The 16,702-nt window shown below is 38.1% G+C and overlaps 1 protein-coding gene across 9 annotated transcripts in view; it reads left to right on the top strand.

Moving 5' to 3' along the window:
* Nucleotides 1–16,702, top strand: part of TP63 (tumor protein p63) — a gene marked incomplete at both ends in the record, with an annotated part of 227,026 nt that overhangs the window by 116,103 nt on the left and 94,221 nt on the right. For 3 of the 9 annotated variants that reach the window (XM_080806127.1, XM_080806131.1, XM_080806132.1), the window contains one exon: nucleotides 11,646–11,825. The exons of 4 other annotated variants lie outside the window; for them this stretch is intronic. In XM_080806127.1, the coding sequence (XP_080662253.1) occupies nucleotides 11,784–11,825 (42 nt within the window). Of the gene's footprint in view, nucleotides 1–11,633; nucleotides 11,826–16,702 lie in introns of those variants that run through there. 2 more of the 9 variants (XM_080806126.1, XM_080806128.1) reach the window with 2 other exon arrangements.

Consider the following 16,702-nt stretch of genomic DNA (forward strand, 5'->3'; position numbering starts at 1 on the left):
GCACCACTTTTTAATCGAGTGGTGAATCAGGCTTGGGAAGCTGCAACTAAGTCAGTTTATTATGTCTGTAACAGTAGGAAGCTCAGGAGATCAACATTAAGGGAAAAAAGCTGCTAGGTAGGAAAGTATCTTTGGGAGTCATTTGTGACAACAAGACCTCTTCTTTCTCCTGCAGCGCATGCAAACAAATTGATTTGCTCAGAGACCAAATCCCTCCCCCTTGTTGGGGCATGTACGTGAGCAGACAGACTCTTCTCTGACTGGGCTCCCTGCGTGGCGCAGAGTACCTACAGCCTTAAGCACAGTGGGTGTGTGAACTTGAATATAACATTGAAGCCCTCTGAAACCTGGTTTCCTTATCTGAGAATTGTAGGTAATAAGGCCATGCCTGCTGCCCAGATGTATCTCAGGGATCAAACCAGAGTAGTCATCTGACAAACAGAATGTGAGTGCCTATGATGCATGCTCTCCAAGCTGGAGGAAGTACAGAACTACAGTGGGCATCACCCTTGTCCTCCAGCTCATATTTTAGTGTGAGATTCATGGAAACAGAACTCAAAAGTAATAAGATGAGATCTACAATCATGCAGGTATTGCCAGGATGGGGTAATTCCGAGCTGGGAGTGACTGGGCTGCTTAGGGAACACAAATGACCCATCAATGCCACCACAATGCTGGGTGTGAAACAGTCCCTCAAGTGTTGAATCAAACAGAGGAAACCTGTCCTGTGGGTGTTGAACAACACATCGGAGTTTGCCTTCTAGAGAGAATAGAGGAACCAGGGTGCACAGAGCTGCAAAATTATGAAGTACAACATCTACATGCTCTTAGGCTGCAAAACATGCTCATACCCAATGCTCTTATAGTATAGCTCCAACTACTGCATCCATCTTAGCTCATTAATAAGACTATGTCAATAACAGTACTCAATTAACACTATCCTAGACAGAAATATAAGCTATTTTAAAGCCAGAATTTATCATAGGTTCTTATCACAACATGTTCAGGTCCTCTTAAAGTTGGATTCAGTTTTCCATTTTGGTCAAAAGTCCCTAGGGTTCACATCCAAACTTATCGCCTACGTTCTGTCTTCCAATACCATGAGTGCTTCACTTTCTTCTGTACTCAGGGTCCTTGGGACAAAAATGATACCAGGAATCATGTTTTCATCTTTATTTTTAATTATTTTTATTTTATTTTTATTTATTTAATTTTTTTTACAGGGGGCAGAGGGAGAGGGAGAGAGAGAATCTTAAGCAGGCTCCATGTCCAGGACAGAGCCCCTCGCAGGGCTCTATCTCATGACCCTGACACCATGACCTGAACCAAAATCAAGAGTCCAGTCCTCTATAAACTGAGCCACCCAGGTGCCCCTATTATTTTTCTTTTTGTATATTCATTACTATTAATTTTGGATCAAGGCCTCCTACACCCTATACTTAGGATGAATGGAAATGGTTTCCAAAGACAGGTACTCGTTCTCTGATGGCCTGTCGCAAAGTGAAGATTACAGCAGCCTGGTGGCACTGGTGTCTAGGAGAGCAGTCAGTATGTGCTGCTTTGCCAGTTTGGAGAAGCACTACGGTTTGTCATACCTAAGTTACCTCCGCCCCTCTGCTGGAGGTGGCGGGGATAGTGATCCGGGGTTCAGCTAGGCCTTCAGGCTTCCGTTTTTTTCTCTTAATCATCCTAACTTATTATTTTTTTTAAAGTGGCTTTCTTTGTTTCATATTATGATAAAGAGCTGTTTTCTGCCCAAGCAGACACTGTTTAAACCATTGTACAGTAAGAGAGTAGTTAGTGTCCCTTAGAAGCCTATGGAGAATTTGAGAGGCCAAGAAAGGACTTTAGAAATCCCCTAGGACTTGGCCAACACTTTATTGCACTTGTATGGGGCTGAAAATCAGAGAAGCTTCAAGGTCACACAGCAAATCACAGAGCACATACACTGGAACTTAAAAATATATATAAATCACATTTGCATACCTCATTTTTTCATACTTAAGATATGGACATAGTGCAAGTATGACTAGTGTAGCAGAGAGGATGAGTGGAAAATAGGGCTCCCGGAATGGTTCATTCATTCCACCACAGTCCCTGAAGCAAAAATGATATATGTACTGCAGGGGGAGATTCACAAGTGGGATCATCCAAGTTTTCCCAAAGTCACAAACCAGTGATTGTCCATCCTGTTTCCCGAAGCTTTAGTGGATTTGCCAGTTGAACACATCCCATAACAAATGGTAAGTGCAGACGGGCGAGTTGAAACCCTAAAAGGACATTGGAATTCTCTGAGAGTCTGAATTAAAATAGGCAAGGTGTGATTTTTTTTTCCCCCCTGGAGTCCATCCAGGATTCCAGAGTGAATGAACCTCCTTTTTATTTTGCCTAGGGGTTTTCTTTTTTCCTGGAAAGGGTGGAGAGAATTTATGTAAGAAAGAAAGCTGAGTTGCCTCAAAGCACAGCCTCCAGGAAGAATGAGGCACACCACCCCCCAACCTAGTATTTTTGCTGAGGATAGACAGATAGAGGAACTAAAAGTAAAGCTCAAAATCTCTAGCACTGAAAACATCGTAGAAATCAGCTGGTCTATAAAATCAACTACCACAAGGAAAAGATGTGAGATATAAAGTTGATAGGGATATTGTCTGTCTTCATCAATGGTAAAATTCAGATTATGGCTAAATAGACAAACCCAAACTTCAAGGAGACTAGAATCATAATAATCAAGATGCCAAACGTATAGCAAAACTAAATCCAGTGAGTAGATTGGAAAACTGCAAAATGGACAAGGAAATATTCTGTTTTATGTAATATAACCCATTTATTCTCAGAGCCAGTGCTTAACCCAAAGTCCATGACTCTTGGAATAATGCCCTTCTATGCAGGATTCTTAAAGGCAAGGTATACTACCTTCCTACAGTTTTAAGTAGAGTAAATCATTTAAAAGCTGGTATTGTATTGAAATATATCTCAGTATGGAACCAGAAGGAAGGGTGATGTGTTGTGCAATTAGCTTGAGTGAATATTTGCTCATGATCTATCCATTAAAAAAAAAGGACTCACTTAAAAACACAGAGGTGAGAACTACACCCCAGGTTTCTGCTGGTGACTCGAGAGCTCTTTCCACTATTCCAAATTGGCAACTCACTGCAGACCTCTTCCTTCTCGCAGCAGCCATTTGGAGGCTATGACAGGAGAGAAATGAAAGTTAGTGAAACACACACAAAAAATCTAGTATTTATGGAAATAAGAATTTATAGAAGGTATCCAGTAGCCATGTGCCAGAACTACAGATGTGAATAAATAAAAGGGTAAAAGTGCACTGAAATCTATTTAGAACTTACTGTAAGCTAATTAGTGTCCTAGGATTGGTTAGGAAGTTAAATGTTACAAAATGGTGTGATATTTTGATTTTATAGATGAAGGTTCAAAAAATCTAAGTGAATATACCAGTCTTCAAATACAACTTACTTTGATTTAAAGACTTGCACTTTCCGAAGCAGAGCAATCAATGGGGATGGAGAGGAATATGTTCGTTTTAATGAATAATATATGATAGCAATAGAAGGAAGTTAATTTTGTTTGTGCACTTTTTTCCTAAATTATGAAAAATACTATAATAGTAGCTGCTAATGATGTTGTGGTTAAGTAAACTTACACTGTTTTATGTTGTTAGTCTAAAGATAAACAGATAAAATATCCAGAAATTAATGTGGTAATATCTATTGGCCCTTAAAACATCGAATGTCTTTTAATTGAATGATTCAGCTTCTAATAATATATTTTAGTTCATAATATAGTACTTTTTGCTTTAAAGTTATAATATTGGGGCACCTGGGTGGTTCAGTCGGTTAAGCATCTGCCTTAGGCTCAGGTCATGATCCCAGAGTTCTGGAATGGAGTCCCACATTGGGCTCCCTGCTCAGTGGAGAGCCTCCTCTCCTTCTCCCTCTGCCCCTCCCCCTGGTTGTACTATCGCTCTCTCTCTCTCTCTGTCAAATAAATACATAAAATCTTTAAAAATAAATAAAAAATAAGATTATAGGGTTAAAGAGAAATAGAAGCAAATGAATATCCAGTTAGTATGAAATGGCTAAATTAATTCAACAATACTATGTAACAGTTTAAAAACAGTGTTTAAAAAAATACATGTAATGACTTGAGTATATACTCATAAAAATAGTTATATGCATATATTTACATAGACACATACATATACTTAACAAATATATCTTTAATGTATGCTATCATAAGTACAGAGTTGTGTGGAATATATATCTCTGGAAGAGAATATACCAAAATTTAGCAGTGGTTACCTCTAGGTTCTGGGATAAATGACATAGAAGAAGTAATTTTTATGTACTAAAGTAATCAGAGTTCTTATTTCAATATATACAATACTAAAAGAGCAAAGAAACTTGGAAAGTGTGTGACAAAAATGTCAAAGGGTTAATATCTTATTAATAAGGAAAACACTACTTCTCCAGTGGGGTAGGGATTAGAGGAGAAAGCAAAGGACATTAACACATCATTTAAAGAAGAAATGCAAAGGGCTACTGAACGTATTGAAACATATTTAATCTTACTCATAATCTGGGGGATTCGTATTTAAAATAAGAAAACAGTTTCTTTTTATTTGTACAATTGGAAGTTAATCCTCAATATTGTGGTCCTTTATCCTCATACAAATGCAATTTATGCCACCCTTTTGGAAAACAACTTGATTCTACACCCATCAGGAGACTTAAATTATAACCTTTGACCCAGGCTGTTGAGTGGTAGAAATACTTAACATGGCAAAATGCTCATAATAGTATGATAACTAGTGTTATATATATGTGTGTGTGTGTGTGTGTGTGTGTGTGTGTATATGAAATATGATATGCATGTGTGTGTATATGTGTGTGTGTGCACACACACACATAATGATCCCAACTGTTTATAGAATACATACATAAAGAGAGGAGAAAAGGCATGGAAACTTAAGAGTAATTCTCTCTGAGAAGTTTGCTTACAGAGGGCATGTAATTTTTTTTTCACTTTTTGTCTCTAAATAGCACATGATTTTGTAATCTAAAAATTTAAATGCAAATGAAAGGTAATGCTAGGAGAGATGATCTTATCTGTGTGCATTTTTGCATCTCTTTACCTGGACCATTTTGGAGTCCTTCCAAAGTAAAACACTATCTAAATTTGGGGAAGTGGTTAACAATACTGTTGTTAAACTAATCATAGAGTGGGGTGCCTGGTTAAATGAGCTATGGACGTGGTATTGAAGGAGGGATAAATATTGGGGTGGGAGGAGGTACGAAGACATAATCTCCTTGAACAGCACAGGGTTTGTGTGGATTTGGGGGCGAAAATATACAGGTTCTACTCTTGATTTCATCATTTAGTATTTGTCTGCATTTTGGTGTCTTCACCTTTATCTGTAAGATAGGAAAAATAACAGTACCCAGTTGATAATTTTGTAAGAGAATTAAACACATTTGATATATGTTAAGTACTTTGAAGAGTGCCCGACACATTAAAAGTACAAAGAGAGAGAGTCTAAATCTTGCCTCCATTTTACCTTCTATTTGACAGTTGACAGAAATAAAAAATGAAATAAAAAATGATAGCCTGAGCACATCTGTAAGATTTAGGACAGAACTCAGCTCCCTTTGTATGCCTGTAAGACTCATTTTTCAGTCTAGCTAGTGACCCTAAAATGGATGTCATCTTACATTTTGGAACTTAGCCTTAGAATAAAAAGAACACTGATTTGGTGAATTAATTAAGTGTCTCTCAGTAGCTTCTACAAATGCCAATTCTTCTCACCTATCCATAGCAAGAGGGGATGAAATCACTTGGGAAAGATTAGAGCTCTAAAAATTATATGTATGTTCTGTGTTGGCCATCCTTTATGGTAGCTGGCATCAAAATGATTTAATTGATTTTGTTCTGTGGCAACTGGAAAGTCCCAACATTTCTTAGCTTTCACACATGCTCTATAAAACCCCAATCTTTTTTAACTATTGCAGTTGTATTATTCTGACAATTTTCCTTTTGGCAAATAGATATTAAGAACTTGAGGTACTGTACTTAGATTGAAACCATTATCTTTTTTTCTCTTTTCGATTTTCGCTAGATACTATGCATTGATTCCCACAGGAAAGGCATCTGTGTCATAACAAATATCTTGAGTAAAATAATCTACTGTTCAACCTTCTAATTCTTTTTTCAAAATTAACTGTTTAATTGAACACATTCATCAGGTGTTTAGATACTTAATGTGATACGGTGAACAAAAAAATGGACTCCAGCCTCAAAGTTCATTGCCCACTGGAGGAGAGAGACAAGTATACAAAATTTGGCATTGCAAGGTAGTATTATATTACTGTTTTTATATACATTCATATAAAATAAGAGAAGATTTAATTTCATCTAGGGAATTGGAGAATTTCTCATGAGGGTAGAAGTGTCTGAGGAACCTAAAAATGTTTTCATTGATCAGGTAAAGAGAATGAAGCCATTCCAGACTGAGGGACCAGACTGAGCGGAGAGGCAGGGATGATCAGCTAGGGCCAGCATGTGGCAAGCAGAATGGGATATGTGGTAAGTGTGGTTGAGAGCATAGCTTGGAGTCAGACTGTGAAAGGCCCTAAGTGTCTGTGGAAGTACAGTGGACCCTTGAACAGGGTGAGAATTGGGAGCACTGACCCCCCCCCACAGTTGAAAATCTGCATGTAACTTTGACTTCCCCAAAACTTAACTACTCCTATCTTCCTGTTGTTTGGAAGCCTTTCTGATAATATAACAGTTGATTAACATGTATTTTGTATATTCTTATAAAACAGTAAGCTAGAGAAAAGAAAATGTCATTAAGGAAATCATAAGGAAGAGAAAGAACATTTACTGTAGTATGTTGTAAAAAAAAATCTGCAAATAAGCGGACCTGTGTAGTTCAAACCCATGTTCAAGGGTCAGCTGTAGTTGGTTTTGTTTCATTGGCATGGAGGCATCCTGAGAAATGACACGGTCAGAGTTGTTCCTTAGGGAAGATAAAGTGATAGGGAGGGGGACTCCCATGGGGAGGAGGGAAAGTAGGGACATCACTGGATATTCATTTTTCTACTTCATTCAGGTAGACCTGTGGTTAAAGCATAAAAAGTTTGATATGTTTAGAATCAGGTATGTATTCTTTCTTGGAGTCTCAATTGCTACTATTAAAAACAAACCACCAGGGGCGCCTGGGTGGCTCAGTGGGTTAAAGCCTCTGCCTTCGGCTCAGGTCATGATCCCAGGGTCCTGGGATTGAGCCCCATATCGGGCTCTCTGCTCAGCAGGGACTCTGTTTCCTCCTCTCTCTCTGCCTGCCTCTCTGCCTACTTGTGATCTCTGTCTGTCAAATAAATAAATAAAATCTTTAAAAAAAAAAAACAAACAAAAAAAACAAGCCACCAGTCTTTGTTTACTTTAATAAATGTCTACCGAATCTTGGCCAAATTTACCTATGCCTCTTTAACTTCTCTTTTCTCTCAATTCAATAGAACTGAGGTCTTCATGAGGGAACACACAGAAACACTGATCTCCAATCTGCGGCCTCATGAAACCTAAACATTTCCCTATCCTCTAGACCTACTTCCAACCATTGAGGGCAGGCAAAAATCCAAGAACACAAAATTGCTTCCATTTTTTTTTTGTTTTAACTTTTTAGAATGTTGTAGGTACCATGTTATTCCCTACCTAACTGCACACATATGGATTAAGAAGTTCAAGCAAATGTTTTATGCATGCCAAGGATTTATACACTTGCTTAACTTTTTTACATAGAGTTATAAAATGGAACCATTGATATTTGGTATATTATAAAGATAACATGTCAAATCAGAGAGAAAAAAATATGAAAAAATGGTAAATGTAAGGAATGTATTCTTGGGAGGAAGTGGATCTTCATTTGTTTCTCATACCAATAAAAATTCCAAAGAGTTAAAAGATTTCCATGTCAAAAAATGTTAAAAGCTATAATAATATGAGATGATAGTATGGTTGAAGAATTTTATAATGTTGGGCTAGGACAGGCCTCTCAAACTATCTTGAAAAGTATAAGTCAGAATGGCTGGGTGACTCGGTTGGTTAAGAATCTGCATTCAGCTCAGGTCATGGTCCCAGGGTCCTGGAATCGAGTCCTTGCTCAGTGAAGAGCCTACTTCTCCCTCTGCCTGCCGCTCCCCCTGCTTGTACTATCTAGCTCTTGCTCGCTCTCTCTGACAAAAAAACAAATAAAATCTTTAAAGAAAAAAGAAAAATAATAAGTCATAAGGGAAAAATGATAAATTTGACTATAGAAAAACTAGGATTCTTCTACACCAGAAAGCAACCCGTAAAACCATACATACATTTGAAAGACCAGGCACACACATGCACACAGCAGAGAAATACTTCCAGTTATAAGAAAGGGTTATTATCTATAAAATACAAAGATCTCCTACAGGAATAACTGTTCAGGAGGATAGCCAACAAAATGTTAGCAGTATTATTTCTGGAAATCAGACCCCACATCGTGGATGGCTTCCCTTCCCAGTGCACTGGGTTTACAACAGTGGTATTTTCATGAAGGGGCAGCAGAGACCTCTCATTGTGAGGCCACAATGCTTTGAGGAATCTGGGAGAAGGGGCTGAGAACAGAAAGTTGTAAGCTGTTAATAGGGTTGTTCCAACCCCTGAGGACTTGGGAAACCCACTTCAAATCTTTGAGTTTGTTTATTTATCTGCAAAATGGGGGTAATAATACTTACATACATCACTAAGTTGTTAGGAAAATTAATGCACATTACTAAACCTTTGAGATCCCAGGATAAGCATTATTGCGTGGGGAGTAGAGAATTATGGCTTCTCTTAACCTCCTGCTAAAGTTAACACTTGGTATTTATATACCAATTCTGAAATGAAACCTTATCAGAGGCACTTTAGTTAACTCACACATGGCAATGTGTTTGAATTTAAATGAACTGGTAACCAGTAGTCCTTTTTTTATCATGAGGATACTAAAAGCAAAAATCACAGATTTCCCCCCCCTTCCCCCCTCCACAATATACTGTACCTTTTTCTTTAAGTCATTTAAACATCTTGGTATCTGTACAACTTGACGGCTCTAACTACACAGTTTGGAGATGAGCAGATTGCTATATAAATACCCAAGTGAAATAAGAAGAATGCAAAAAAAAATCCTCCAACCTGCTTCCATGGATTCTGGACAGACTCTTAGCCTTGTAATCATCTTTAGAAATCATTTAGTTCTGCCTCTCATTTCACAAATGAGGAACTTGAATCCAGAGTGGTGCAGTGACCTGCCCCAGAGGCACAGAGCTAACTGAAGTCAGAGCTGGGATTACAGCCTGTATTTCCTAGTTACTCTTGTAACCCCCAGTTCTGTGCTCTTAGCCTTCAGCTACCCGAAGGACCCAAATAGCAGTGGCAGATAGATAGATAGGACAGACATGTGTCATAGATTTTGTCCAGAATCTTAGTCGCTATGTTAGACATAGACCATCATCCTCAGATCTGATTGTGCTGAAGGCTGAGCTCATCAATAGAAAGATTTTGGCATTTTAGTCCATCACGTCCCGCTGGGAATATTTTGACTTTGTAAAAGATGAAATGTGTTTACATTTTGATGGAACATTATCAACATTTGAGTCTGTGAACCCTACACTTAGGGTTCAAAAAGTTATGCTACCCCAGTATTATTAAAAAAATGATCTAATAGTGACTTTCTGGGCAGTTGTCCTAATGACATTTACTTGACAGCACTGATTCCCAAGCTTGATTCTTTCAGAACTGCCTCGTGGGCTGCACCAAATACAGCTGGGACTAGGTCCACACATCTGTTTTTAAGAAGCACCCTGGACGATTCTTAGGGTCACCCAAGTTTTTGAACCATTGGAATAGAGCGCAGATTAAGGAAGCAACAATCTGTTCTTCCCTGTTGACCTGAAAGCTGTCAGTGGGTATAGAATTTAAATACATGATATAAATAATTATACTGCACTTTGTACCCAGAGCTTATTTGGTTAATATTTCGGAGAAAAAATGCACATTATGTCTGATATAAATTTGTAGTGTTACAGAGCATTGTCATATTCTTGGACACTTGATATTCAAATGATGTTACTGAAAATTTTTGCAAAAAAAAAAACATTCTTACCAATGACTCAGAGACTTTAAAATAAATATGCCAATAATCACATTATCCTTTATGCACATGCATTTAATGGATACAAAAATAAAAGTAAAAACGGGGCAAATCTAAGGTCATGAATATATTTTCCAAGCTAATTTCTAAAGTTTATATACCAGCCTAGCCTGGCTTCTAATTTTCTTCTAATCTTCTTATCTTTTAAGTTTTAGAAAAAAAATCTAAGCATCCACTTCTAGCTGTCTCAGCCAGTTGTACCTTTCAGGCAGGACAGAGGGACTTGGTCTTCCAAGTGGGGGCTGAGGAGTGATATTTTGATAGAGCTCTAACTGAATTACATAGAATACTCAGCAGTAACAAGAGAATTTTAGTGAATCAAACCATAACCATGAGGGTGCATTTCATCTTCACTAAATTATGGTAATCAAGGCCAGATTCTACAATAATGTTCTTCTATGTTTATGTAAATATATTCTTAAGGCAAAAGGCAATTGGTTTCTCACACTTTAAGATTTATTCTTTCTATTTATAATGTATTAACTGTTTACAGAAAAAGATAATGCCTTTGGGTATTAATGAAAACCAGATATAATAAAATAGAGAAAATATTCAAATAGATAAGCTATTGTATTGATTCCACGTCCCAAGAAATAATGATAGAAAGAAGCGGTGCTTTTTTTTTTTTTTTAAGGCTTAAAAAAAATGGGCACTTTTCCCAGAATTTCTATTTCCTGTACATAATATGGATATTTGTTTGTTTTTGCAAGGTAACGGGACCAGTGGTTTAAATTGTTCGTTGACTGTGTTCTGAAAAATCAAGTGGCTGATGTTGGCATAAGTTTGTGTTAAACCACTGGCATTTCTTTGTGGAGAATAAGTTGAGAATTTTTCAGCTATTCAGCAGTGGATTTTAATTTTTATATTGAGAAAATATAACCATAGATTTGAATATTTAGAAATGGGTTTGAGTATTTAGGATTTAGTTAGAAATTACTAACTTTATGTAGTCATTCTTAAATCTCCACATCTAGTTTAAAAAAAGGCGGGGTGGGGGGTGGGGGGGAAGGGGCCTTCCAAAAGCTCTCCCTGAAGTTTTACTTTTCAGTTGCAAAGTGTAAAATAACCTTCTGAAAAGCCTTCTCTAAGTCCTGGTGCTGGGAAGGTCTGAGGTTTGTTTGGGGAGATTTTGTTTTGTTTTTAGGAGAGAGCACTTTCTTATGAAAGAGGCAAGGGAAAGTTTTACCAGTCTCTCTCCTTTTTTTTTTTTTTCCTTTCTTTCTTTTTCTTTTAAAGATTGGTGATAAGGAATTCTAACTACTTAATGAGATGGGAGAGGCCTCACTCCATTGGAGTGGAGGACTCCAGGTGGAAGTTGATGGATTGGACAGGTAAAGAGAAGAGTCCCGCCCCTCATGCCTATAGTTGGGTATATATTAGGGAACCTAAAATTATGTACAGAGAGAGAAAGAGAGAGAGGGACTTGAGTTCTGTTATCTTCTTAGTAGATTCCTGTTGTCAGGGTCTCAGAGGGGGTGGGGGGGTTGGCAAAATCCTGGAGCCAGAAGAGAGGACAGCGGCATTGATCAATCTTACTGCTAACATGTTGTACCTGGAAAACAATGCCCAGACTCAATTTAGTGAGGTAAGGATTTTAGATTTTAGCACTCCATTTAGAGATGTTTTTTTCATTTTTATTTTTTAAATAAAGGTTTACATATTTGTGGTTCTTGGTCACCCAATGTAATGTTTTTGCAAATTGTGTATAGGAATCTCCTTTTCTTGGTTCGTGTTTTCTGTGGTGACTGTAAGATTTTTTTTTTTTTTCCTTAAGTAGGAGATGAAATAACAGGAGAAAAGGGAGAAGAAAAATTTCTGGGTGATGTTATGTATTTGAAGAAACCCAATATTCAGGAGTTTGTAAAATCACTTTTTGTAAGAACAGACTGAGAGAGCAGCTCACATTCTGCTAGATACATGGAAATGACTCCTGTTGGGTATTCACGTACCAGTAAGACAAATTAGTTGGCTGTGTCTTAACTCAGTTAAGTTCTCAGTTCTATCTCCAGACTTCATCCTAAAAGCAAATGAAGCTTTTTCAAAATAATCCAGGTGAGATTTTTTTTTTTTTAAACCATCTTCATTTTGAATTCTATCAATCCAGAGACCCATCTAAATCCTCAGGGGACTTTACTAATGTCCCTATTGTCTGGTGATTGACTTAAGACTTTCACTGTATAATGACAAAGTTATTTGGGGGCGATGCGTTATTAAATATTTATACATGTGTACATGGCAGTGTGTATCATAGCATATAAGATTTTAGGTAAGGAATTGGTTTGCCTCTCTGATCTCTCCTCAAATTTGTCTCAGGGACTTAAATCACTGAGCAAAGGGATACAGAAACAAAACTCCTGAAGAGACTGCAAGGCTTTGAGGAAGTTTCCTAAGGTTGAGGGAGGTCTAACAACAATATTAGTTTACATTCCTCAGAATAGGGCAGCTGTGTTGACACTAATCAGATCGGGGGTTGGCGGGGGAAGGCGGTGCGGGTGGTGAGCGTGAGTTCAGTGTTTCAGATGAAAATGCTTGCAGGCGAATGCTTGGAAAAGTAGAGTGGAGTGCTCAAACTGAGCTCCTTAAAAATCAAAACAAAGTGCATGGGACTCAGGTGCACACGGCGAAAGGAAGAGTCACGCGAAAGGCAACAAAGCAGGGCCCGTGCTGTCATATTGACCACGCTATTGTCTAGACACCTGAACTGTGTAAATAGAGCAGGGGAAATATCGAGTTATCTACAGAAGGAAAAGGAAGTGCCTGTTTTCCTTTAAAATATTCAAGCAGGCATGCTTGTCCTCAGTGGAGAAACTTGAGTTTCTTGTTCTGCTTTAATATGGCAAGTTAGCTTAAAATGTTACCAAACGGTTAAAAAAAAAAAAATGGAGGTGACTTTAAAGATGATCTCGTTTCTATGTGATCCCATGTTGGTCAGTTTCAATCACTAGAAACATGGTCTATCAATCATATCATACCGGACTTTGTGTTTGTCCGTGAGCTATTTCCCACCTATACTTATAAGCAGGCTGGGATCTGACTTCATGTCTAAGTAGGAAGGGGTAGAAAGGAAAGGTGGTTTAGAAATATCTATAAGAAAAGTAGGAAGCTGATGCAAAGGGGAAAGTAATGGTTATTTCTCATGAAGGGAAAAACTGAGTAAGTGTTTTGCTTAGAAGATAACTAGTAGGAATTCTTGCCTTTTATGGAGGCAGAAGAATCATGTCGTATGTGAGCGTATAGCGCCCTTACCATGAGAGAAAACACCTTTCCATGGCTTTGTAGTTTTCAGAACTTTACGTAAATGTGTATAGTCGGGTGCTCAAATTGTCTGTTTTCTCTTGGCATGCTGCTAATGTGTAGAAGAGGATATCTATGAAAAATATGGCTGAATTTCTCTACCTTCCTGCATCTTTTTTATATATTACCATGGTGAATTTTATACCGTTCCACTAATGTGTGTTTTATGCATAATTTTTATAGCCTCATTTTCATCCTGTTGCTTAAGAATGGCTCTCTTTGCTGTATAGAGTCAACGTTTTAATATCTAGTCCTCTGTAAAAGTGTAGTTCTATATCTGCCTATATAAAATGTCTGGGACTGCATGGCCCGGAGAATCTGGAAATTTAATGCAAAAGTTGTTAACGTTTTAGGATTCATCTTGAGATAATGTTCATTAGGAACAATCAATACAGAAATGGTAATCTATTATCACACAAAAATTGTCCAAAAAATGGACAGATTAAGAATAAAGAAGTACGTAACTCCCTGTGAGAGTAAAAATGACTTTGAAACTATAACCCGATCCCTGACTTCAGATAATTTTTAAATTTAATTTGTTAGTAACTTCTTCGGGTCAACTCAAAAACGATAGAAGAACACTGATCCTTCTCTGCTCCCTGTTCCCCACATTTCCAATTCTTTCCCTCCAAGCAGAGCTGGATTTGGGGAAGCTGTTAGTGAACAGGAAGAGGTCCGGAAGGGCAGAGAACATGGGCAGGATGTCCCAGGCACGGCTGAAGGAACCACCCTTGGGTGACAATGGAGAGAGGCCTCAAGCAGGCACCATTCCAGTGTGCCAGGCTTGGAATGACACGGCCTCTGGGACTAGTCTCAGACTTCGAGAGAGGGCCTCAAAAGAAGGGAAGTTCTTCACAGATTAAGCTTTAGTTCAACTTTCTTGCCAAAAACCTGGGCTCTGTGTGCATGTGTATCTGTGCATGCACATGCATGTGGGAGACGGGCTGGAGGTAGACACTCAGAGACTCTCAAATCCTCCTTAGAGGGCCATTTGGGACATTTTTATTAAAAACCTCTATCTGGGTTTCTGTGTGATGATGGAAGGGTACTTTGGTGAGTGGGTTCCTGTATTCTAGAACTAAACGGGCCTTCAAGGCTCATATACTGAGACACCTCATTTTACAAATCAAGGTTAATGATCTCTTTCTGTAGTCAGGAGAGCCAGTGCAGAAGTCAGTCCCGTTTACTTAGTGTAACCCTTTTCTCTTTCATAACAAGAGAGATGGAATGCATCCTGGAATGTGCTGTTGTAATTCCCGGTATATGCCCCCCAAACGTTTATGTAAAGAACTGATGTGCCAACGTCCTGGAGAGCAAGAAGAGTAATTTGAAGGTGGCAGTACAAGATCTTAGAGTTGAGGATCTTGCCGTTTAATTGACCTCTGGCCCGGCATGGTCAAGGGAAACAGTCTTTCCCATCCTGAAAAAAGACATTTTTTCCCATGGGACTGATTTTTCTCTTAATAGTTAATAAATGCCTTGTCTCAAGCTTTCCCATGTTGTGCTTCTGCAATGTTGAGCACCATAGGTGAAAGCAGAGTAGGGAAGAAGCAGAAGCTGCCGACTTACCTTAGCGGTCAGCCAGGCTGTGCACCTCACTCCGTGCTATGGTCTTCGACGGAATTGCTTCTTTTACAATTGGTTGCCCTCAAGCCCAGCGGGGACTGGGAGAGAGAGATCTTAGATCTCAGATCACAGATCATACTTTCTTTTGCTACTATTGGAAAAATGGGTGGTGATAATAAATCACTTATCCTTTACCTAGATAAGGAAAAAGCATGTTTGGTTTGTTTTGTTTTTTAGAAGAGCAGTGATCCTCAACGGTGGTATGGAGTGTACACTAAGAAATATGAATGAATGTCTAGTCAGCTATGGCAACCAAAAAATATTGGTTGTCTTTTCATCATTCCACATGCATCTTCTGAGTGCAAAGTTACTAAAATTTTCTTAGACAAGGAGTGTGTATGGAATTTGGATTCTGTATTCTTCCTATTAAGGGAGTATAAGTCTGAGGTTAGGAGATTTTAGATTTATAGGAAGGATATGGGACAAACAGATGAGAAATATGTTGCCACAGATGTTCCTGAGCTTTCTTTGAGGTGCATATGATTACTTTGGGTGAGACCCGAGCTTATGGGATAGAGGAGTATAAGTAAAAGTCCCCCCTTCATAGCAATATTTTGAAAGTAAACTCCCTCCCATTGAATAACCTAATTTATTCTTTTAATTAGTTTATGCCAATAAATAAGGAAGAGTGAACATAGATACCAAAAGATAACTCTGTGAAAAATAACTTATTTCCATAAAAGTCTTATTTTGAAGATGAAAGTTTTCCAAGGCCAATAGACTCAGAATTTTCTTTTGAGTGTATGATTAAAAAAAAAAAAGTCAGATGACTGATGGAACATTATTTTTCAGCACCAATTTGCTGGACTGAGTCACCTATGCAGAACATACAGTAGAGCAATGGATTTGGGTTCTGGAAGAAAATGGATTGAAATGTCAAGGTAGAACAGTAGATCCAAGAGTGAAGCTATGAATTTAATTCCTAATCCCTTAAGAACACAATTGGGAGGCATAAGAAAATAGTAAAATGGAGTTTATTAATGTGCTACCTCTCTCAACATTTTATAATTTTCACTGGTGCCTTTTCATTAAGTTGAGTGTTGTCAATAGTTATGAATACTAGATTAAATGGGGAGAAACTTAGGTTAGAGGAACAACTTACTCTTTTTAAATCAGTGTTTACTGAGCATCCATTATATAAAAGGTGGTGTGTAGGATATGAAGTGAGTACGAAACAGTTGTTACACCAAGAAGTTTACAGTTCATAGAGGAAATGGACACATGCAGTTATAGTCAGGGCAGATCCTCATTGTCATATGAGAAGTGTGAGCAAGACAATATACAGGATCAAAGAAAAAGAGAGTACCTCGAAACAGGAGGATCAAGAAAGTCTGTATGTATAAGTAGGAGGTAGCTGCACTTGGAAGGTCATGTAGAAGAACTTCCTAAGTCCTTGAAATATGAGAGGGAAGGAGGATTTGGGGTGAAGAAACAGGCATCAGGAGAGCCACAGAGTCGGGGTGAATGCTTGTGTACTCAGCAATGTGAAAGAGTTCAGATGGAATCGAAAGCATGAAAAAATTAGGAAATAAAGTTAGAGGT

The sequence above is a fragment of the Martes martes genome, assembly GCF_963455335.1.
Source record: "Martes martes genome assembly, chromosome: 1".
NCBI lineage: Eukaryota > Metazoa > Chordata > Mammalia > Carnivora > Mustelidae > Martes > Martes martes.